Source organism: Temnothorax americanus, unplaced genomic scaffold (assembly GCF_048541705.1).
Source record: "Temnothorax americanus isolate GAGA-0224 unplaced genomic scaffold, ASM4854170v1 Scaffold9, whole genome shotgun sequence".
Lineage (NCBI taxonomy): Eukaryota > Metazoa > Arthropoda > Insecta > Hymenoptera > Formicidae > Temnothorax > Temnothorax americanus.
In genome coordinates, this window is record NW_027509812.1 from 4459238 (window position 1) to 4483475 (window position 24238).

General features: G+C 37.2%; 2 protein-coding genes and 1 long non-coding RNA gene across 12 annotated transcripts in view; 1 reads left to right on the top strand and 2 right to left on the bottom strand.

Annotated features, from left to right (window-relative positions):
• The window catches only part of Dad1 (dolichyl-diphosphooligosaccharide--protein glycosyltransferase subunit), a 183369-nt gene that overhangs the window by 150154 nt on the left and 8977 nt on the right, over positions 1-24238 (bottom strand). The window lies entirely within an intron of this gene.
• The window catches only part of LOC143907823 (uncharacterized), a 42301-nt gene that overhangs the window by 13749 nt on the left and 4314 nt on the right, over positions 1-24238 (bottom strand). The window lies entirely within an intron of this gene.
• LOC143907824 (dynein beta chain, ciliary) lies at positions 79-23048 on the top strand. Its single transcript, XM_077424835.1, has 50 exons — positions 79-351; positions 627-722; positions 1116-1456; positions 1601-1757; positions 1909-2141; positions 2324-2613; positions 2769-2917; positions 3117-3362; positions 3424-3648; positions 3832-4033; positions 4129-4295; positions 4580-4992; positions 5389-5659; positions 6251-6513; positions 6579-6889; positions 7277-7392; positions 7579-7790; positions 7913-8116; positions 8460-8531; positions 8633-8848; positions 8962-9199; positions 9382-9574; positions 10019-10196; positions 10431-10559; positions 10746-10965; positions 11067-11228; positions 11545-11694; positions 12035-12196; positions 12493-12729; positions 13002-13223; positions 13526-13777; positions 13931-14057; positions 14125-14258; positions 14497-14734; positions 14899-15086; positions 15185-15354; positions 15683-15903; positions 16055-16331; positions 16421-16696; positions 17046-17451; positions 17814-18130; positions 18239-18371; positions 18542-18823; positions 19049-19255; positions 19566-19899; positions 20000-20175; positions 20641-20751; positions 20816-20989; positions 21245-21393; positions 21647-23048. Exons 1-50 carry the CDS (start codon positions 79-81, stop codon positions 21939-21941), a joined length of 10815 nt encoding a protein of 3604 aa, XP_077280961.1. The 3' UTR covers positions 21942-23048.

Sequence of the window (24238 nt, forward strand, 5' to 3'; positions counted from 1 at the left end):
AAACTAAAAATTAAAAATTAACGTGCTTTTAGAATTCTTTTTGATTTGATCACTTTCTAGATACCACTAATTAATTTAATGAAATCCGACTGTTTCACGCGATATGTATCTATGTGCCGCAGCATATGTTATCTGCTGGATGAAACTGATCCGGAAAGTAACGTGTCGCCTCTTTTCGAGATTCATCTGTCACTCGAGATACCCTACATTGTCTTTCGTCCTGCGGTGGATCCGGACGATCCCGAGGGCTTCTATGCATTTTACGAGCGTCTGCTGCTTGATATTATGAGAATGGGAACTTTAATACCACGCGTAGATCCTGACATTGCAACGGAACGAAAGCACTACGGAGTACGTCGTTGTATATAGGGTGCTCAATAATAGGCGCACTTATCGACCATACTTTGCGCGTTGAAAAATAAAATAATTCTTTCTTAATTATTTATGTTGAAACGATATTAATCAAAAAGAGGAGATTATAAATTGCGCTACAGAAATGCTAATAAATAACAAAACTTAATTTTTCAGCTAATTTGAACTTCATCTTAATAAAGCCTGGTCTTTTTTTTTTGTCACTCTCATATATTACGATTCTTCCGTCATTAACCACAATATAATTCTTCAAGGCCGACTTAGCGGAAGAAGAGAACATCATTTTCATGCTCGAGGAAACGTGTAATCGAATCAAGCTAGGTTTGGTGCAAGCACAGGAATATATCGTCGTAAGATCTTTAAACAACTTTGTAGTAATCTTATTTTTAATCGTAAATTTTGTTCATAAAAAAAAATAATATTTATGGTCCAATAATAACTTCTTTGCAGAACTTATCTAGAATTATAAATCTTTTGAAATGTAGCACTAAATACTATGAGATAATTTCCGTAGGACAATGTGAGACGCAGCGTGAATCTGGCATTTGTTTGTCCGGAAGCATTTTTTGTGCTTTAATAACCCGAACTATTTGTCCATAGAGAGCCATATAAAACTAAAACTATTAAAAATAAAGTCAGAACTCTCTCAATACTTGATGATAAGTTTTTACAAAATGATACGCCAGCTTCACGGCTTTTCTACATTTGATGCTTTGTGAAAACCAATACTCCTCGAATTATAGATTTTCGAACCATTTTCCTGGTTATGGCTTGATGACAGACAACAATACTTGAACCTGTTTTTACGTTTCGGCCGTGCGCTCACGGATGAAGAAAAAGAAATGGTGGCGCAAGAAAATTTGTCGGAATATCTAAAAGAGAGAAAGCCAGGACTGGCTGATTTTAAAAGAGAAATTGATTACTTTATGGAACTTTATAAAAAATGCGACGAATTTGAGAATGAAAAGATTTTCTTGCGTTGGCTACGGCTAGATGTAAGAGCCTTGAAACAAACTCTATTAAACACGATCTGCAAGTGGACTAATTTATTCAAGACACATCTGGTAGATCACGTTAACAGCGAGTACGTATATTCGTTGTTACATATACACTATATAATCGTACGCGTGCCTTATATATTTTTTAAAATCTTATATATCTATAGATTAATTTATATTGCATAATATCGAATCACAATAGTTAATTTTAGTTATTTTATATATCACAGACTTAGAAATCTTAGCGAATTCTTGACAAATGCTTTAAAGAAATTTACCCAGCCAATCGCACCGGATGATTATGAGGATTTGTTAAATACTATATATTATTTAAAGGAAGTGCGAGATCGACAGTACCAAATCGACGATATGTGGGAACCTATCAAGGTAATAAAAGTAAAAAATATACAAAAAGTAGTGTAACTCTGTTCTGTTTTTAATATCATATAAATTATAAATAAATACACTGTGTATATCTTACTTGTAATAATTTATATAAAACGGAACATCTAATAATAATTCATTTATTCGATCACAGGCGATTATAGATCTCCTTAAACAATACCAAGTAAAATTCGGTGAAGAAACGTATAACTGGCTAACGGACTTACCGGAGCAATGGGCAACGGTCAAAAAATGGGCAGCGCAAGTGAAACAGTTTGTGAATCCTCTAATGGCACGACAAATCGACTTGCTGAAGAAACGTCTCAATTATTATGAGTTCAAGCAACAGCAGTATCTAGCGCAATTCCGCGAGAACATCGTATTCAGGTAAAGCAGCAGCAGCAGCAGCAATATATTATTTAAATAATAAATAAAGTTATTAAAAACCATATATATGAGATAAAAATCTATGATTCCTTTGAAAAAAAAATTTTGAGTTTGCCTATGCAAATTTTCGATTTCGTAATTATTTAAGTACAACTTATGTTTCAATCGCAATCAATCAATAGTTTCGATTGTATAAACGTGTACGAAAAATTGGACAAGATAAACGAAGAAATTCTGGAGTTTGAAAAGGAATTAAAGGCATTGCATGACCAAGCGAATATATTCGAACAGCAGATAACGGAATTTAAACAAATCAAGCTCGCTAGAAAAGAATTAAGACTTCTGAAGAATCTTTGGGATTATGTTAATATCGTTACGTCGAGTCTAGACGAATGGAAAACAACATTTTGGAAAAAGTTAGACGTTGAGGGAATGGAACAGGAGTGTAAAAAATTAATTCGGGAGTTGAGACGTAAGTTTTGTATTGATAAATAACTGGTGCATTTGATAATGAGAAACTGAGTTTCTCAAAATCACACACACACACAAAATGTTAATTATCAAAAGTGTCACGCAACACGATCTGTAAAAAAACCAATGTATTTTATATTATTCATATTATTTTAGAATTAGATAAAGAGGCACGAGCTTGGGATTTATACGCTCGCGTAGAAGCGCAAGTAAAAAATATGATGTCATCGCTAAGAGCAGTTTCAGAACTACAAAATCCCGCCATTAGAGATAGACATTGGCGAGAACTTATGGCTAAGACCCGAGTGTGTAAATAATACTATTCCAATGTCAATACGTTGAAATACTCGTTAACATAAATTTATCAATCGTTAAAAAATTTTTCATATAAAAATTAATTGGATAAAAAATACTTGAATTTTAATTGATAACAAAAGTTATAAAAATCTCTATATAAATCAATAAACGTATGACAAAAAATAATATATATTGAATATTATATAGGTGAAATTTACTATGGACGATAAAACCACTTTAGAAGATTTATTGAAATTGGAGCTTCATAAATTCGAAGAGGAAGTTAAAGACATGGTGGACAAGGCAGTTAAAGAAATGAGCATGGAGAAGGTCCTCAAAGAGTTGCATAATACATGGGATATTCTTGAATTTGGTAAAGAGACGCACGAACGCACTAAACTCAACGTGTTAAATATAAGTGAAGAAACGATCGAAATGTTGGAAGAAAATCAGGTACGTATTTCATTCGAATTTCTGATTCTGAAATGGGACAGAGAAAAGATTGTTATCGCAGGTACAATTACAAAATATGTTGGACTCCAAATACGTTGCCTACTTTCTCGATGAAGTGATAGATTGGCAACAAAAGCTTAACACTGCAGATGCTACAATCAACGCCTGGTTTCAAGTCCAGCGAGCTTGGATGCATCTCGAGAGCATTTTTATTGGATCGGAAGATATAAGAAGCCAATTGCCAGAGGAATCAAAGCGTTTCGAGAAGATAGACAAGGATTTTAAAGTAATTTTGAGAAATCTGACAAACATAATATTAAGAATTTTTTGTAGTAAAGAAATTTTATTGGAAATTATATTGAAAATCAATAATTTTTAGAACAATTGCATCTGCATTTTTCTGACTTAATTTTAATAATTTATATAATTTTATGATTACTAATTGAATGTTTTCGGATTTTCTATCAAGGATTTGTTGAAGGAAATGCTGAGCAATCTAAATATAGTGAAGTCAACAAATAAACCGAAACTTTTAGATCGACTCGAGGAATTAGAGAGACAATTAAATATTTGTGAAAAAGCATTATCCGATTACCTGGAGACAAAAAGATTAGTTTATCCACGTTTTTATTTCATCTCGTCCGCAGATCTACTCGACATATTAAGTAACGGTAATCTCTCTCCTCTCTCTCTCTCTCTCTCTCTCTCTCTCTCTCTCACGATAAGAAATTTATTTTGCGGAAACCTACACATTTTATTGCAATAGGAAACAATCCCGAAATGGTATGCAAGCATTTGTCCAAATTGTACGACTCGTTGGCAAAACTTGAATGGAAAATTGAAGAAGAAAAACCGACGAAACACGCTAATAGGATGATAGCGAAGGATGGCGAGGAAATGGCCATGCATGGGACATGCGACTGCACGGGGAAGGTATTAAGTTACTCAATTCTACAAAATGAGACTCTGACTTAATAAGATACATATGATATGTAACAGCACATACATATACAATAACGTATAAATATCATATTGAGCCATAACAGTCATAAAGCTCATAACCGACTAGTACGTTTTTGCTAAATAATAACAATGATAAACGTATGTTTGGTATGCTCTACAATTTTCCTTATACTTACAACTTGATGGCAGTGCGCTATGCTACTATCCGCGGTAATTACTCCTGTGCGTAATCGAGATGACCGTGTGATTCACAGGTTGAGATCTGGTTGAATCGCGTCACGGAGGCAATGAGAAAAAGCGTGAGATATCGTTTTAGTCAGGCTGTTGCCTCGTATGACGAGAAGCCCCGCGAACTTTGGATTTCAGATTACGAGGCACAGCCAGCTCTATGCGGCACGCAAATCTGGTGGGCCTCCGAGGTAAATATGGCATTTGCGAGACTCGAGGAGGGATTTGAGAACGCGCTCAAGGATTATCAAAAAAAACAAATCGGCCAGCTGAACACTCTGATTGCAATCTTGCGCAGCGAGTTGAGCGAGAACGATCGGCAGAAGATCATGACTATTTGCACCATCGATGTGCACGCGCGTGACGTGGTCGGAAAATTAATATCTATCAAAGCAGAGAACTCTTCTAGCTTTGCATGGCAATCGCAGTTAAAACATAGGTGATTTTTTAAATAATCTCTTTATTATTTAGAAAAGTAATCGCGTGTGACGTATTGAGAAACTTGAAAAAAAAAAAATTGTTCGTTGATCGAAAATTTCTATTACATGTATATGTATAACAGCGCGTTCTATACTTGAATTCATATCAATAAAAAAGTGACGATTTAAAAGAATTCTTTCTCCAATTATCCAAAAAACGTACAAGTAAAATTTGCAAATATAGAGACTAACATTAATATGTTGATGAATCAGTTTCAAAAATAAGATTATCGTAATACAACACCGTATTGAATTTCTATCCCGGTATTTCATTCCCGTTCCGATGCCGTAGACACTAATCTTGTTGCGCAGGTGTAGGAAAAAAGAAAATTGAAAGAGATTGTTTCGCCTCGTAGGTGGGACGACAAATCAGGAGATTGCTTCGCCAACATTTGCGACGCGTGTTTCATATACGCTTACGAGTACCTGGGTAACGTGCCACGGCTGGTAATTACGCCGTTGACGGACAGATGCTACATTACGTTGACGCAATCGTTGCATCTGATAATGGGCGGAGCACCGGCTGGGCCCGCGGGGACGGGGAAAACCGAGACGACCAAGGACCTCGGTAGAGCCCTTGGACAAATGGTTTATGTCTTCAACTGTTCTGAACAAATGGATTATAAAGTACATTCCTTTTCTCTCCCCCCCCCTCTCTCTCTCTCTCTCTCTCTCTCTCTCTCTCCGTTTCTTATATGAGATTCTTGGACGTGCAGTTTCAAAAGATTTCGTTTTGCTGAATGTTTTTGTGAAATGAATCTACTCTTTTTATTATTAATTTTTTATAAATATCAACTATATCGTACAAAGTGATATGTATATATATTATATATAATCCTTCCACATATTTTATAATTGTGTTTCCTTCTTCCAAAATACTTTTAAGTTTTCATGTTACATCGTAACATATTTAGCAAAACATAAGCAGCTAGAAACATCAAATTTTATTATTTTGTGACTTTTAACCATCTTGTATATATTTTTATTCTTGCAACATTAACGTCTATGTCTTTTTGAATGTGTTTAACATACCGAGCATAAAAAAAGAGAAAGATTTTACAATATATTTATAATATTTTCGTTCACAACGTGTACAACGTATAACGTAAATAAATTATCATATCTGTTATCTCTGATTTGAGAGATATACATATTAAAAAAAAAAAATTAAAAATAAAATTCACAAATTTTTATTGTTTCCCGCTCGAATATCCATAGTCGTGTGGCAACATATACAAGGGACTAGCGCAAACTGGAGCATGGGGTTGCTTCGACGAATTCAATAGAATTTCCGTCGAGGTATTGTCGGTCGTGGCTGTGCAAGTAAAATGTATTCTAGACGGAGTAAAAAACCGAAAAAAGAAATTCTTATTCTTTGGGGAGGAGCTTAATATCGTGGATACAGTTGGCATATTCATAACGATGAATCCTGGTTACGCCGGTAGAACGGAATTACCCGAAAACTTGAAAACATTATTTCGGTAAAAGAATTAAACGGATTATCGAGAGTTTAATATCGTGTAACTGATCCAGAATAAATCAACAGGCCTTGCGCTATGGTGGTGCCCGATTTTGAACTAATTTGCGAGATTATGTTAGTGGCCGAGGGCTTCCAAGAAGCGAGATTACTGGCGAGGAAGTTTATTACCCTATACACGCTATGTCGAGAGCTTTTATCCAAGCAAGACCACTACGATTGGGGTTTGAGAGCCATCAAGTCCGTTTTAGTCGTCGCCGGAAAGTTGAAACGTGATGATAGGCAAAGGCCGGAGGAGCAAGTGCTAATGAGAGCGCTAAGGGATTTTAATATGCCAAAAGTCGTGACTGATGACGTGCCCGTGTTCATGGGATTAATAGGTAAAAGGCGGATTAATGGTACTAAAATTGCGAGTATGCGTGAGGTACGTCGAAAACATCACAAAGAAAAAAAAGTTTATTAGTGTATCATATTTTATGTCGACCGTTTTATTCAGAAAATTTCATCAATTATTGTACAAACAACAAAACAATTTATTAAGAATATCTTTCTCTTTTCATTTTTAATCGTTTATAACTTAAAAATTACTCGTTTCCCCGATTTTTGTTGCGATATATAAAGTTGTAACTTTATAAATAAGTTAAAAAAATCTGTAAACAAAAGTAGGATGATAAATTTTAAGACGGAATATATAAGTTAAGTATGTGTGTATAACTTTTTCTATATACATTGATGTAATCTCTATGCAATTTTGTTTTACTACTTAGGAGATTTATTTCCTGCATTGGATGTACCGCGAAAGAGAGATCTAGATTTCGAAATAATGATCAAAGCTGCGGCTCTTGATTTAAAGTTGCAACCGGAGGACGGGTTTACTCTCAAGGTACATTATACATGCAATGTAATGTTCACCTTGAATGGTTAATTGGCGAGCAAAAAGAAAGAGAGAGAGAGAGAGAGAGAGAGAGAGAGAGAGAGAGAGAGAGAGAGAGAGAGAGAGAGAGAGAGAGAGAGAGAGAGAGAGAGAGAGAGAGAGAGAGAGAGAGAGTTCTCCATCGGTTCGTTTCAGGTGGTACAATTGGAGGAGTTGTTTCACGTTCGACACTCGGTCTTTATCGTCGGCCTCGCCGGGACCGGTAAGACCGAAGTCTGGAAAACGCTTAACCGAACGTACTCAAACCAAAAGCGCAAACCGCACTACAATGATCTGAACCCAAAGGCGGTGACCAACGACGAGTTATTTGGTGTCATTAATCCGGCAACGAGGGAATGGAAAGACGGGTCGGAAAACAGCTCACCCGTCAATTTTCAGCGCGCGATCAAACGCGCTACGCGCGCTTATATTAGCCCAAGCTCCGTAATAGGCTCGCCACGACTTTCTATTCTTATTGCTACTTTTGCAGGTTGTTCTCCATGATAATGAGGGAGCAAGCCAACATGGCCGGCGACGGTCCAAAGTGGATCGTGTTTGACGGTGACATCGATCCGATGTGGATTGAATCTCTAAATACCGTGATGGATGACAACAAGGTTTTGACATTAGCGAGTAACGAAAGAATTGCGTTAACGAAACATATGCGCCTCCTCTTCGAAATATCGAATTTAAGGTGATCGCTTAGTTAACACTCAGCAGTCAACTATTTTTTATACAATTTTTCCTTTGTAATAATTTTGAATATAAAAAATGTTTTCAGTTACTTAAAAGGTATATTATAATAAAAATTTAAGCATTATATTAAAATTTGTTGCATTTGTCATCTAATCATAGAAAGAAAGTTTATTCAAGAAATCAATCGACAAAACTTAAAGACAAGATCAAAACACCAAAACTAGGAGTTTTGCTTTGTTCTATAACAATGTTAATATAAAATGTGGATTTTATGGCAAAAAAATTTCATTTGCAAATAGCGTTGCTTACGCATTTTCGATGTATATGTGTTTTTATTTCAGGACGGCTACGCCAGCAACGGTGTCTAGAGCGGGAATTTTATACATTAATCCACAAGATTTAGGCTGGAGCCCGTAAGCAATAAATACGTTGATATACGTTGATATACGATTCATTTACGTTGTTAATAGTCTCAATTATCTTTCCGAATTTAAATGGAGAAGTTTGTCTGCAGATTCATAACAAGCTGGATAGAAACAAGAGATCATTCGGAACGCGCTAACTTGTCGATACTCTTCGAAAAGTACATTCCACCTCTGCTGGAAGTAACGAAAGCAAAATTCAAGAAGATTGCGCCATTACCGGAAATATGTCACTTAGAAATGCTTTGTCACTTACTCGATTGCTTTCTGACTAAAGAAAACGTACCGCTGGACTGTCCGAAGGAATGGTAATCGACAAACATTAATAAATAAAATTTTTTATTCTAATATTCTCCGCAACCTTTTACAATGATCAATGGTAAATAAAATATTCTCCAAAATTTGTACATTAATATTTTAGGCATGAATTATATTTTGCATTCGCCTGCATTTGGGCGTTTGGTTCTGCAATGTTTCAAGATCAGTTGATAGATTGGCGAAAGGAATTTAGCAAATGGTGGCAAAATGAATTCAAAACTGTCAAATTTCCATCGGGCGGAACCGTCTTTAGTTACTTCGTAGAACCAGAAACGAAAAAATTGATACCTTGGACCGAAAAAGTCGTCTCGTTTGAATTGGACTCAGATATTCCGCTTCAGGTTTTTTCCCAGTTTTATTAGTTTATTAATTTATTTCAAAGCAGGAACATAAAATGCTAAACTAAGATGTCTACTAAATTACGACAATGTTCAAGTAATAAGAAAGAATAAGAACAAAAAAAATGTTCTACACACATATATCAAATATATATATTATATAACATATTTAACGTTTAATATAGTCCGCTTTGGTGCCAACTGGAGAAACAGTGCGCTTGCGTTTTTTCATGGATTTGCTGATAAAGAAGCGCGTTCCGATCATGTTAGTGGGCGGTGCGGGCTCCGGAAAAAGCGTTATTATGGCCGACAGATTAGCAAGTTTGCCGGACAATTACAGCATCGCAAATGTTCCTTTTAACTTCTACACTACGTCAGGTGAATAAGCGAGCTGGAGACAATTCAAGTTTCTAAAACTCGAATAGATTTGATCAACTTTCATAAACTTTTCATATGTTTCCGAGATAATAACTTATTATTATCGCAGAATTACTGAAGATTATTTTATTTTGGAAAAAAAAAATTATTATGTTTGCGGAAAAATAGACAAATTGAAAAATTTATCGAGAAAAATTTTGAACATGTTAATATATCTTCTTATTGAAAATATTGCATTTTGCAATTTTTAGTAGAGCTTTATATGTAATACAATAAAATGTTAGGCATAATATATATATTTATATTTACATATGAAAACATCTTATTTCTGGTAAACAACGATCAATTGTGTTCTTCACGAATCATTGTCAATTGTATCACATTACAATCGCCATAGCTTTCACCTTAACGACGAACCACATCGGTTTCATTTTTGTTGAAAAGACATGTTACAGAAAGTACTCGAGAAACATTTGGAAAAGAAAGCGGGGCGTAATTATGGTCCACCAGGCACGAAACTCTTGGTGTATTTCATAGATGACATGAATATGCCGGAAGTGGACACTTATGGAACTGTACAACCTCATACTCTCATTAGACAACACATGGATTACAATCACTGGTAATAACTTTGATATACAGAGTTAAATGTGTAAAGTGTGGCAAATTAATTTCTATCAAAGTACTAATTTAAATGTTCATCTTAGCGTAGAATAATTCATTATGATCGTTGAATATTCTACAACCAAAATGTGAATAATTAATTTGTCACATTTGAATTTCTCGTCACTAAATTGCATGGAATGTATAAAAATAACGACACAATGAAGTAAGAAACTTTAAAAATATAATGCAGGTATGACAGAACAAAATTAACTTTGAAGGAGATTCATAACACGCAGTACGTATCTTGCATGAATCCTACTGCGGGTAGTTTTACCATAGACCCACGTTTGCAGAGACACTTTGCCGTGTTTGCAGTTAGGTAAATTATTTTTTGTTTATTCTCATACACACACACACACACACACACACACACACACACACACACACACACACACACACACACACACACACACACACACACACACACACACACACACACACACATGAAATACAAGCAAGTACTCATCATTGTATTGACATATCTCTCTCTGGTGCTTGTTCTCAGTTTTCCACAAAAAGAGGCGCTCGTAATGATATACAGTCAGATTCTCAATCAGCATGTGACCGATCCGCAGCAAAAGTTTAATCCAGCGGTGCAAAAATTCACGGATCCTCTGATAGACGCCGCATTATATCTTCACGATAAAATCGCTGCAACTTTTCTACCGACGGTCATCAAGTTTCATTATGTTTTCAATTTACGCGATTTAACAAATATATTCCAGGTTGGAATCGCAAAGAATATTAATTTTACATTAACGACATTAACAGCGACGTGATTTTCCGTGTAATAATGGCGATAATCCTGTTCCGATATTACGCGTAGGGGATGCTTTTCGCCCGTGGCGACGTTTTACCACTTCCGAGTCACATAATCAAGCTTTACGCTCATGAAGCGATGAGAGTGTATCGAGATAAATTGGTGAACGTTGAAGATCAGAGAATATTCGATCAGCTACTGCTCAGTGCACTCCGCAAAAATATACCCGTACGTTTAACAGAAAGAGTTTAATAAAAATTGTGGTCACGAACAGAAATTTGGAATATTTGGAAATTTAGCTAATCTGCTAAAACACATCACAAATCTATTTTATAATACTCAGCCAATTAATATAATTTAAAATAATATAATTTCAAAGTTCAACTTTTGCTAATGTCTTTATTTTACTTAAACATTTACCATTTTTTGTTTTTTATTTTTTCATTCTTTTAACCTAAATATTATGCCTAATCTGATCCTGATCGTTTATGTACCTATATGTTTATATACATTGATTATTTATTTGATTGATTAATGACCTTAGGAGCTGGACGAAACTGAAATCAGTTTGGAGCAACCGTTAATATATTGCCATTTCGCGGAAGGAATTGGCGAACCCAAATACGCGCCTGTCAAAAATTGGACCCAGCTTGTAAAATTACTCGACGAAGCTTTGCTCAATTATAATGAGCTGGTATTATCTCAATCACATATTATCATTTCATATAATATATTTAATTTTATAATGTATACCCCTATCTTTTCTATACATTTCTTTTTAAATAATTATATCTCAATTCTGAGTTATAACACTGTTTTATATGTATATATATATGTTATACAATGAAACTCTACATATTTTGAGATTAATACATATTGAGTGTTCAATGATACTTGGCGAACAGGACGGTATTGCTCGTTATAAAATAAAAGTTTTTCTATTCTAATTATTTATAGTTCCGACTATGTTCATGTTTCAGTCTATGTTCAATTCGTACAATATAACTCGAATTCATACTACTCCTTCGATATAGGTGTCCGCGATGAATCTAGTGTTGTTCGAAGATGCTGTGTATCACGTGTGTCGTATTAACAGAATTTTGGAGGCACCGAGGGGCAATGCGCTTCTGGTGGGTGTAGGTGGGAGCGGTAAACAATCTTTATCACGTTTAGCTTCTTTCGTGTCCTCGTTGGAGGTAAGTAAAATCGTTTTATCAGGCGTCATAAGTACAATGCTTAAATTTTACTTTTCAATCACTTTTCAATCAACTTTTCAAATTAATCAAAAAAGGTATAGATATTTTATAAATCACAGCGAGCGCAAGTAGCAATTATAATTAATTAAGTATAAACGATAAAGAAAGCAATAAATATATAAAAGTAAGAGTCAATTATTTCCCGTTAGTTGTTACAGTTAACAAGTAGTTAAAGAAATTTATAATGACATGTTTAAAATCAAAAGAAATTTGTTGACGCGTACGTCGTATTATAGGTGTTTCAAATACAATTGCGCAAAGAGTACTCCTTAAACGAGTTAAAAGCTGATTTAGCCGTGTTATACCTGAAAGCTGGCGTGAAGGGTATCGGTGTTACATTTTTAATGAGCGATTCTCAAGTCGCGGAAGAAAAATTCTTGGTTGTGGTGAACGATATGTTAGCGACGGGAGAAATCACGGAACTGTTTACCGATGAAGAAGTGGAGAACATCATTAATGCCGTGCGCAACGAGGTAAAATACATGCACGTATCGCTATCCCAGTGCTATATCAGAATAATTTCTATATTCAGGTATAGTACGGAAGTGGGGTATCTAGTTATTTCAAGTATTATTTGCGCACCTAAAGTTACACAGAAGAACATTTCACTATTTTGTTATATTCTATTTTACATTATGTTCCGGGTTAAAATCTGAATGCTCGATTTCTTAAATATTTAGAGATGGGGGGATCGTGTATTAATTATTCGCTATATTATCATATGCTATCGTTATCCATCACGCAGGTTAAACAAACCGGATTAATTGAAACCAAAGAGAATTGCTGGAAATTTTTTATCCAACGCGTACGAAGACAATTGAAGTGTGTTCTGTGCTTCTCTCCCGTAGGAGCGACCCTTCGAAAAAGGGCCAGACAATTCCCCGCAATAGTAAATTGCACCGCGATCGACTGGTTTCAAGACTGGCCGCAGAAAGCATTGGAGTCTGTGTCGACAACGTTTTTAGAGGTACAACGTTTTCCACAAACTCTATATCTCTCAACAATTACAAAATTATTAAAATTGATTTGAACACGATTAGAGATCTCAAGTAAAACATATACATATATCTTTTTATTAATTTATTCTGGTTACTAATTTTTTGCTAAAATTAAAAAAAACTTAATATGATTTTGGAAATATGTTGAAGAATTTCAAGATAACTATAATTCATTGGTTACTATTCTTATAACGCCAAATTGAAATGTTATTCTATTCTGTTTTGTTAAAGAACACTTTAACTAATCCGCAATTATCTATCTTTATATCAGGAGTTAAAAGAGTTACCAGCCGAATATCGAGCTTCCGTGTCGCTCTTCATGTCTTTCGTTCACACGAGTGTCAACGATGTATCCGCGATATATTTGCAAAATGAAAGAAGATACAACTACACGACACCCAAGTCATTCCTTGAACAAATCTCTTTATACTCCAAGTTGTTAACAGAAAAATCACATGATTTGGAAGCGATGATCTCGCGTCTCACCGATGGACTGGTGAAACTCGAGTCCTGCGCCATTCAGGTAGCGTCTAATAGTTTATCTCTCGTCGGATCAAACATATTATAGAAATGATCGAATATAGGTATAGCAGTCAATTAGCAAAATATGCTTGTCGTGTCATATTGCAAAGATTTTACATATCCATCCTCTAAATTATTTTTTCGCAAAGTATAGGCTGACAAATTAAAGATTATTCTAACGGCTCAAGAGATCGAATTGAAGAAAAAGAATGAGACAGCTGATAAGATATTGGCCGAAGTACGTGCGGAAAATGCAAAAGCGGAGGCAGAAAAGGCTATTGGTAAGATATTGATAAGATATTGGAGAACTATGAACAGTGATGTCGAAATGACACAACGGAATTGTAGCAACTGGGGAAGAGGCAAAAGTGGCGGAAATCAAGGAGGTAGTGTTGGAAAATCAAAAACGTTGTGACGAAGACTTGGCCCGTGCGGAGCCAGCGGTGAGACAGGCCGAAGCTGCGCTCGATACTTTGAATAAGGTTAACTTTTCGACTTTGTGATTCATATTGTATTATAATTAAACGGTAGAAAATACAAACGTACTAAATTACATGATATAAATTTCGAGAAAAATGAAAATAAAATTAATGTAATAACACGAGACAAATTTTGAAGGTATAATGCCAAATCCGAGGCATTTCATAATACATGTCTCTTTGTTCTAAATTGAAATATATTTCAGTTGAATGGAGCGAACAATGTCTACATTATTTGCAGAACAACTTGACCGAATTGAAGTCTTTCGGATCTCCGCCGGATGCCGTGCTTATGGTCGCTCAGGCTGTGCTCGTTCTATTTTCGCCGAGAGAAAAAATTCCGAAAGACAGAACTTGGAAAGCTTGCAGAGTAATAATGGGATCTATTGATGGATTTCTGTCAGAATTACGTAATTATGATAAAGAAAACATACACCCGGAAGTCGTAAAGGCGATTCAACCGTATATCAACAATAAAGGTAATTTTATTGTCAAGTCTGACATTTAGCATAAACGCGGATATTTCGTCAAATAAAATGTCTGATATGGAAATATATCTGTATATGTGAAAACCATAACAAGTAAAAATCACAATATGTTTTATAGAAAGTAAATAATGTTAAAATAACACGTATATGATTAGATTTCGATCCGGAATTTGTATATTCAAAATCGCAAGCGGCAGCGGGACTTTGTAGCTGGGTGAAAAATATCATGGTGTTTCATTACATCAATGAGAATGTAAAGCCTTTGAGAGCAGCGCTTGCTCAGGCAAACGCCGAATTGAGGGTCGCTATGGAAAAATTGAATTCTCTGAGAAACCGTTTAGCGGTAAGTTTGCTTCGGATACTAGGCATTAGCGTTATCGCTTCTGTTTTTTATGTAACTTTATCAGAACGAAACGATGCTTTTTCGTTGCGTATACACAGGAGCTTCAAAAAGTGTTGGACATTCTGAGCGAAAAAATGAACGTGGCTTTAGCTGAGAAACAAAAATGTCAAGACGAAGCGGACGCGACTGCATTCATTATAGATCTAGCAAATCGATTGATAAATGGTCTCGCATCTGAAAATATTCGTTGGGCTGAGACCGTACAACTGTACGTAGGTTTGCCTCAATACAAAACTGTAAATTCGAAAAAAAAACCTATTTGAATAAACAAAAGCGACGGTCAGTTAAACAAATATCAAGTTAATTATATAAATTGTGTGATATATGTATGGCTCTTTTCTATAATAATTAATTCAGTTTATTCTATTATTTATATATAATTTACTCGATATATATATTTATTTGAACCTACTGTTCTATACATTTGTTAATTCAATTAGTTTCATTTTAATGTAACGTGAGTTTATTTTATCGAGATAATGTCAGTAACACGTGCTGAGCCAGTTTCTAAACGCGTTTATAATATGGCAAAACAGACTGAGGAAATCCGGAATTACTTTACCGGGAAACGTATTGCTCGTCACGGCATTCATTTCTTACATGGGATGTTTTACGAAGAAATATAGAATGGATCTTATGAATTTATATTGGTTACCGTTTCTCAACAATTTGCAAGTGCCAATACCATACACGCCAGACTTGGATCCGTTGTCTTTAATGACTGACGATGCAAAAATCGCCCAATGGAATAACGAAGGTAAGAGACGCATTTAACGAAAATCCCTATCGTATATTGTAATATCGATTATATACTAATAGATGCAGGATATTAGTATTTCATGGTACAATCGACAAAGCAAATTTTTTCGGCTGGTTTATAATTAAAAATTAAACGTATCTTTATGTAGGTTTACCCACAGACAGAATGTCCTCGGAGAACGCCACAATACTCACAAATTCGTCCAGATGGCCACTAATGATTGATCCACAATTACAAGGAATTAAATGGATCAAGAACAAATATGGGGAGGATTTGATAGTGCTACGTCTAACTCAAAAGAATTATCTCGACAAAATCGAACACGCAATTGCTAATGGAGAGATAGTGTTACTGGAAAGTATCATGGAAACGGTCGATGCCGTTCTAGATCCAATCCTAGGCCGAGTTTTAATAAAGAAGGGAAGGTACGCATTGGCATATTTTCTTTCTTTTTTTCGTCAGTAAATGGACTACTTGACGTCAAATTGACCTTGCAAAATTGACGCTAACAAAGGGCGATCAAGGTGGGAGACAAAGAGGTGGATTACGACCCGCGCTTCCGTCTGATCTTACAAACAAAACTGGCAAATCCTCACTATAAGCCGGAGATGCAAGCTCAGACTACACTCATCAATTTTACGGTTACGAAAGACGGTTTAGAGGAACAGCTATTAGGCGCCGTCGTGAAAGCGGAGCGTCCTGATTTGGAGTCGAGGAAAGCCGAACTCACGACTCAGCAGAATACGTTCAAGATCACGCTGAAACTATTGGAAGACGATCTGTTGCATAGGTACGTAAATAAAGAAAAAAAGAAACGCGAATGTTTGAAATAACGCAACGTTTCTCCTTTACCACTCCCTCCCCCTCCCCGATTAACTTTACGAAGAACTTTATTCAAAAGCCAAATTCTCAATTCAATATATGCACATGCAATCATTTTGCACTGTTTAATTATTTACTTTAATTGTCTTATTCGCGATTCGACTTGATAAGAAAATTTATTCGCTTGTCTCACATTTTATTAGTCTAGCGCGAGGAAAAAAATGTAGAAAGAAAGAGCAAACAAAAAGATTTCTTTTAATTAAACATTTCCCTAAATATATATATATATTACTCTAAATTGTTTCTCTCGTACTGAGATTGGCGACAGCGGGTCCCGATATCTTGAGCGACGTCGCTCTTGTGGAGAACCTTGAAACTACGAAGAAAACTGCCAGCGAAATCGAGGCGAAGGCGATCGAGGCGAAGATGACTGCCGCAAAGATAGACGAGGCGCGAGAATCCTACCGGCCGGTGGCGTCCAGAGCCAGCCTCCTCTACTTCATTCTTAACGATCTCAACAAGATCAACATGCTGTATCAGTTTTCTCTCAAGGCGTTCAACACGGTCTTTCAAAACGCTATTAAATTTGCGGAGCCGGTAGATGTGCTCGGTAAACGCGTCGCCAATTTGATCGATAGTGTTACGTACTTGGTTTTTACCTATACCAGCAGAGGATTGTTTGAGAACGACAAGCTGATATTTTTGTGCCAGCTGACTCTTCAGGTACTGGGCCATCTCATAAATAATACGAGCAGACGACAGGATTCCAATTCTTTTGTGAAAATACATAAAATGGATCTTACGAAATTCGTCGCGTTTACTTTTCTCGCACGATATATCTTATATATTTTACAATTACATTTTTTTCTAGATAATTTCTATTAGAACAACCTCTTAAGCTGTCTGCATTATGTATAACTTTAATGTCTCGAGATTATTTTTTGCATTTCGAATTCTTGTAAATCTTTATTAAGAGCTGCCATATATTCTAGGAAAGATTGTTATTTATGAAATGATCCAATATTTTTCAATTATTTACATACATAATACAAATATTTTCAAGAAATATTTTATATACGACGTAGATTCTGGCACAAATGAAAGAAATAGATCAATTTGAAGTGGACTTTCTCTTGCGATTCCCTTATTTATCGGACCTCACAAGTCCGGTGGATTTCCTGAGTAACGTTAGCTGGGGCGGCATCAAGTATCTGAGCGGAATGGAAAATTTTCGTAATTTGGACCGCGATATAGATGGGGCCGCGAAAAGGTGGAGAAAATTCGTCGAATCGGAAACGCCTGAGAGAGAAAAATTTCCTCAGGAATGGAAAAATAAAACGGCCTTTCAGAGACTTTGCATAATGAGATGCGTGAGACTAGATCGAATGATTTACGCTATACGGTAATTTGCTAGAATGTGATTTTTGAAACAAACATCTATTTTTGCCGCGATTTACTCTTTTACTTCCCTCTAATTCTTCAACCATTGACATATTTCTGACGAACATAGGTACTTCGTGGAAGAGAAATTGGGAGCAAAATTTATACAGTTTCGAATGCAACCTTTTGAAAAATCTTACGAAGAAACGAGCGCGAGCACGCCGGTATTTTTTATTCTGTCTCCAGGAGTTGATCCTCTAAAGGTACGTTTCCTTTGAAAAAACGTTAGAGATTTAATTTTAATCGCATATTCAAGTATTCAGTTTATAAAATGGATTTAATATTGCCCGATGTAACGATACACAGTTTTGAACTTGAACATCACTAAGCGATTAACAACAAATTAAAAACGGAATAATGCTTTCACGTATAGGATGTCGAAAAACTTGGTAAACAGCTCGGCTTTACATTCGACGCGCAAAATTTTCACAATATATCGTTAGGACAAGGTCAAGAACCTATCGCGGAGGAAACGATAGAAATTTCAGCGCGCGAAGGCCACTGGGTTATACTCCAGAATGTTCATCTAGTGAGGAACTGGTTGCCAAATCTGGAAAAGAAGATAGAACAACTGTCCGAAGAGCCGCACGAAAATTATCGGCTCTATATTAGCGCAGAACCAAGCCCTGACCCTCACGAGTCAATAATACCACAAGTAAAAGCAAAACCCCTCAAATACGCCAGACTAAGATTGCCCAAAAAAGACGACTTTTTTTATTCACAATTTATTCGAAATAATAAAAATGTTAAATACACAGACTATATATGTATATATTACCTGAACCTGTGTTGCACTTTTCTGAGTTTGTTCTTCACAATGATTTTATCAAATTTTCCCAACAACGTTTTGTATTCTATTTTGATACAATCAAAACGACAGGGCATACTAGAATCGGCCATAAAAATCATCAACGAACCGCCAACGGGTATGCGCGCCAACATTCACAAAGCCTTGGACAACTTTAACCAGGATACATTGGAATCTTGCGCCAAGGAGACCGAGTTCAAAGCTATTCTCTTCACCCTCTGTTATTATCACGCTGCTGTGGCAGAGCGTAGAAAATTCGGGGCACAAGGATGGAACAGGGTTGGCATTTTAAAATTTTGCAAATTCTCGACTCGGCATTTTTAAATTTATTTCAGATCATCTGTAATTTGCGACAAAATTCTACGCTTTTAGACATATGCCATAGAAAGTTTTAAAAGTTCAAACTAATATAAAATATATTAATTTTACATAAAAATTATAAAGCTTACAATTAGATAAGAAAGTTTCAAGTATATGAAAACATATTTCAAGTTACATACGTCAAGAACAAGGCCACATCGTGCCTCTTAATAAATATTTATTTTCCACAGTTCTATTACTAAATCTTGTTAACATCCCCAACACGTAGTTGTATCCCTTCAATGTTGGCGACTTGACCATCAGTGCATCGGTATTGTTGAATTATCTCGAGGGCAATACTAAAGTACCTTGGGAAGATTTGCGCTATTTATTCGGCGAAATCATGTATGGCGGTCATATAACCGACGATTGGGACAGAAGACTATGTCGAACATATCTCCTAGAGTACTTGCAACCGGAGCTGGTCGAAGGTGAATTATATCTCGCTCCGGGTTTTCCGGTGCCACCCAGTACCGATTATGCGGGCTATCATCGGTACGTGGAAGATTATTTGCCGCCGGAGAGCCCTGTTTTATACGGACTTCACTCGAACGCGGAGATTGGTGAGATTTCTCAATTAATTTGATCGTTCATCCGTCACTCTTCCTTGATTTACGTTCGCGTTGAAACGCAACGAATTTTCGCTCAAACTTGTTTGTACAGGGTTCCTCACAAGCACGGCGGAGAACTTGTTTAAAACAATCTGGGGGATGCAACCGCGGGACAGCGTCGACACAGCAGCCGGAGTGTTATCGAAAGAGGACAAGGTGAAAACTATAATAGAGGATATACTGGACAAGCTTCCCGAGGAGTTTAATATACAAGAATTGACGAGCAAGGTTAATGTCGGACCATTATTGGATATCCAAATTACCGTTATAAAAATAATAATCTATTAAAATTACTAAATTTTAAGGCTAAGAGACATCGGAGTAAACGTGATATTAAAATATTCTACGGATAACAGATCTAGCAATCATTATAATTATAAAATCGTTATAACAATTATATATTCAAACTGCGACAAAATTACGATGTAATAATAACTGTCAATTACATCATTGGACTATATCGCAGAGTCACATTTAACACAAGAGTGTCGCAATTGTTCCTAATACGTATACTTTCTTTGATATCGGCCTTTACGTTTTAAGCCTTGGCTTGATTTATCGCTACTGCAGACGAGCGAATTTCAATTCCGTCTTATCTCTCTTTGTCGCATACGTTGTCTTCACACGGCAAAACGTCAACAGCTTTACTTTTTACGGTAATAAATAAAACAAATGGGTAATTTAATTTTCTAGACGGAAGATCGTACTCCTTTCGTTATAGTCGCTCTCCAAGAATGCGAACATATGAACGCGCTATGCAAGGAATTAAAAAGATCTCTGGGAGAACTGGATCTCGGTTTGAAAGTGAGTAGCGTGATAAAATTATTATCGAATAGTGGCGCGAGAAATCTAAAGATCCATTTCTCAGGGCGAGCTTACGATCAGCGCGGATATGGAAGATCTGCAAAATCACCTGTTCATGGAGTCTGTACCACCATCCTGGGCCAAGTGCGCCTATCCCTCCACTCTCGGATTGTCGAGTTGGTTCGCGGACCTGTTCAATCGAATAACCGAACTATCGAATTGGACGGTAGATTTTAATGTGAGTAAAAAAATATTGCAATCCGCGAACACGCGATAATGCGAGGAGATAAAATGCTACAAAGAGAAATTAGATTGGGTCAGCGTATACTTTGCTCTCAAGCGTGGGAAAGAGAATTTAAATTTTGTCACGCTCCAAGTATCGAAGAAAGTGACTTGACAAACGTTAGTCATTTACTTTGCGTTAAAATTTGACTTCCTTTCTTTCTCGACTGTGGTCACTCTATAATTTCTCGCGGTGCGCATCTTTCGACAGTTGCCATCGTCGATCTGGCTGGGTGGTTTTTTCAATCCGCAGTCCTTACTTACCGCCATCATGCAGCAAACCGCCCGTAAAAACGAGTGGCCCTTGGACAAAATGTGCCTGCATTGCGACGTAACCAGAAAGCAGAAAGAGGAACTTACGTAAGAGAGACTCGGCACTCGCGGCGACGTGAGATTAACCCTTTCAGGACGGGCATCATTTTTCGATTATTCCAAATTTCAAACAACTTTTTGACTTTTATCGCACGTACCCTAAATTGCTTTCACGCGTATTAGTAAATCGTAAAGCAAACAACGGGTTACCAAAATGTTCGATATAATAAATGCGATACGTGTCCTCGAAAGGGTTAACAGTGGAGATAAACGCGATAATAATACGAGCTTTGCTGATCAGGGTGCCGCCGCGCGAGGGCGTCTACGTCAATGGTTTGTACATGGAGGGTGCGCGATGGGAGGTCGCGAGCGGCGTCATCGCGGATTCGCGATTGAAGGAGCTATTGTTTCCGATGCCGGTCGTGTTCGTGAAAGCGATCACGCAGGACAAGCAGGAGACGAAGAACGCGTACGAATGTCCGGTCTACAGAACCAGAACGCGCGGTCCTACGTACGTCTGGACGTTCAATTTGAAGACCCGCGACAAGCCCACCAAGTGGACCTTGGCAGGCGTTGCGATTCTCCTGCAGATTTAATCGAGCTCTCCTCGACGACGGCGACGGCGACGCGGCGTCCGCGAACGGCGTCCGCGAAGCGACGGCACGTTCACACGCGATTTCGCGCTCGTATAATAGTTTCTTTTTTATGCGCCTCTCTTGGCGAGTCGCAACACGCGCTCGCGCGTTCGCGCAACCACAGTTTCCCGGTCGTTAATACCCATCGCAATTGACGCAGCGCGACCCTCTCTTCCGTGCGGGCGGTAATTAAAACACGCGTATTCGGCTAATTACGCGAGATTGGCATATACGCGTATACGTTGTAACGCGCTTTCTTTGCAATCGCGCTCCCAATAAAGTAAAGCGAGTCCCAAGTGGAAACTCGTGTCTTCGTGTGTCTCGCGTCGGCTTGTCTCGGACGCGAAAGAACGGAAGGAACTTGACACAGGACACCTCTCACAGGTGCGCTCGTCAAGTTCCTCCCGAAAGGAGTGTATTATATCGGCGTGTAGTCGTCGTCGCCAATTGAGAGGATCGACAAAATGTGACAACGTGACGAGTGCGCGGCGCGGCGTATATCGACGACGGTACGAAGACGGTAAGAAGAACGTCGGCTCTCGCACATCCGGTGCTTTCCTTACGCTCTCGCCTTTGACAAGTCCACGGTACGCGACGACAATATGATTGGAGGTTTCGAGGAAGCGGTCACCCTTTATCGACTGCGACGTAATTATCCGTTTCGCGATGACGCATCTGGCTTCGCGTGCCGGTCGGTCTTCGCGACGACGCGACGGCGAAGCAGGGTGCGCGGAATTTCGGACACGCGAGCAAAAACGCCTTGCGAAACAACCCGCGCGAGCTAAATGACAATAACGAAACAACCGGTCAAGGTATAGGACGGATCGAGAGAGGCCTACTGTCGCGCGACATTGTAACCGCACTTGACTCACCAGAGTGCGTGTGTACGCGCGTATGCTCTTTCAAACAACCCGCTCGACTGTATCCGCCCAAAGTATACCTATCGTTTATCCGAACAATCAAGTCTTAACGATAATTGCAACCAAAATTTAAATACGTATCTTTTATATTAATTTTTCCACCTTTCCTTGTATTTACGGTGGCTTAACTCCGAGCTCAAAGCGTTAACTTTTATCATTCGTCTAACAATAAGCGTATATAGCTTCTTTCCCTAGCATAAAGTTTATATATTTAATTTGTAAAACATAAAAACAAATAAAATTTGTGTTATTATTGTCAAGTGTCACGTAAAATGTTATTAAATTGTTATTAAAAATGTGCGCTAATAATTTTTAATATTTTTTCGAAATTTTTCAACACTTTATTTCAAAAAAAATTTAATTAGAAATAGCACAAAAGTTGTTAGAAAAAATGCTTGGCATGTATATCGTAGTATATCGCGATCGCGCGATATTTTCTCAAAACATACAATTTTGGCAAACTAATATATGATTAATATTCTAGGGTTAAAAACTTTCTTTTGTGGCGTGTCGCAAAATATTATCGCCGAAATGACACGTGAATCGTATCAGACTGACAAGTTTCCTTTTCGTCCGTTTAGAAGCCGAAAGAACTTTCACGAGGCACATATACTTTCGCGGATAAGCTTTGACATCGAACGCGTTCGCTGAGTTTAGGTTTAGACCAAGTCGACGCTACCTGTCTCCGGATTAAGAAAGACTCGGGAAATATTTTTTGGTCATTAAACTAATTAGATTACCGGTATTGCGGCGGTCGGCTATAAATTAGCGTGCCAGACCTTTACGGTTGCTCCGTCCTCCGGACTCTTCGGCCGAAAACGCCTTCGGGGCAAACGCGCGCATTTCTGGTATTTATAGGGGACCTACTGGACGCGCGAAGGCGAGATGAACACGAGGCTTCGAAAAAACTGAACTTGAGTCGCGCCGAACGAATCAAACGTCGCACGTCGTGCGCTCCGATACACTCCGATCGGACGCATCGCACTTCTCGCCAACGTTAAATCTACTTTAAACGATCTATGATTCGCGATAAAATTTTTTGTGTAGCCGAATTTTATATATTTTTTATCTTATATGTGCCGCGAAAAATGTAAATATTATACTTTAAGTCAAAATCGTATCCGTGAAAATTAAACAAGTTCTATTTTTATGGACATAAGAATTGTGCACTTGATACGCGCAATATTACTGACAGCAATCAATACCGCGTGATTAAATAACTATTATTCGTAACACGCTTTTATATTCAATTACCATAGATGGTTGCATACACAATTTGAAATCATAATTTAAATGTACAGAAATTGAGAAATATATATATATATAAAGTGGTAAAAC

Excerpts from the sequence above, each read along its gene's own strand:
- LOC143907824 (XM_077424835.1), top strand. The coding sequence starts at position 79 with ATGAAATCCGACTGTTTCACGCGATATGTATCTATGTGCCGCAGCATA. Across the intron at positions 11,695-12,034 it reads TGCTCAATTATAATGAGCTG|GTGTCCGCGATGAATCTAGT; the intron begins GTATTATCTCAA and ends CCTTCGATATAG. Across the intron at positions 18,372-18,541 it reads CAGGAGTTGATCCTCTAAAG|GATGTCGAAAAACTTGGTAA; the intron begins GTACGTTTCCTT and ends TTTCACGTATAG.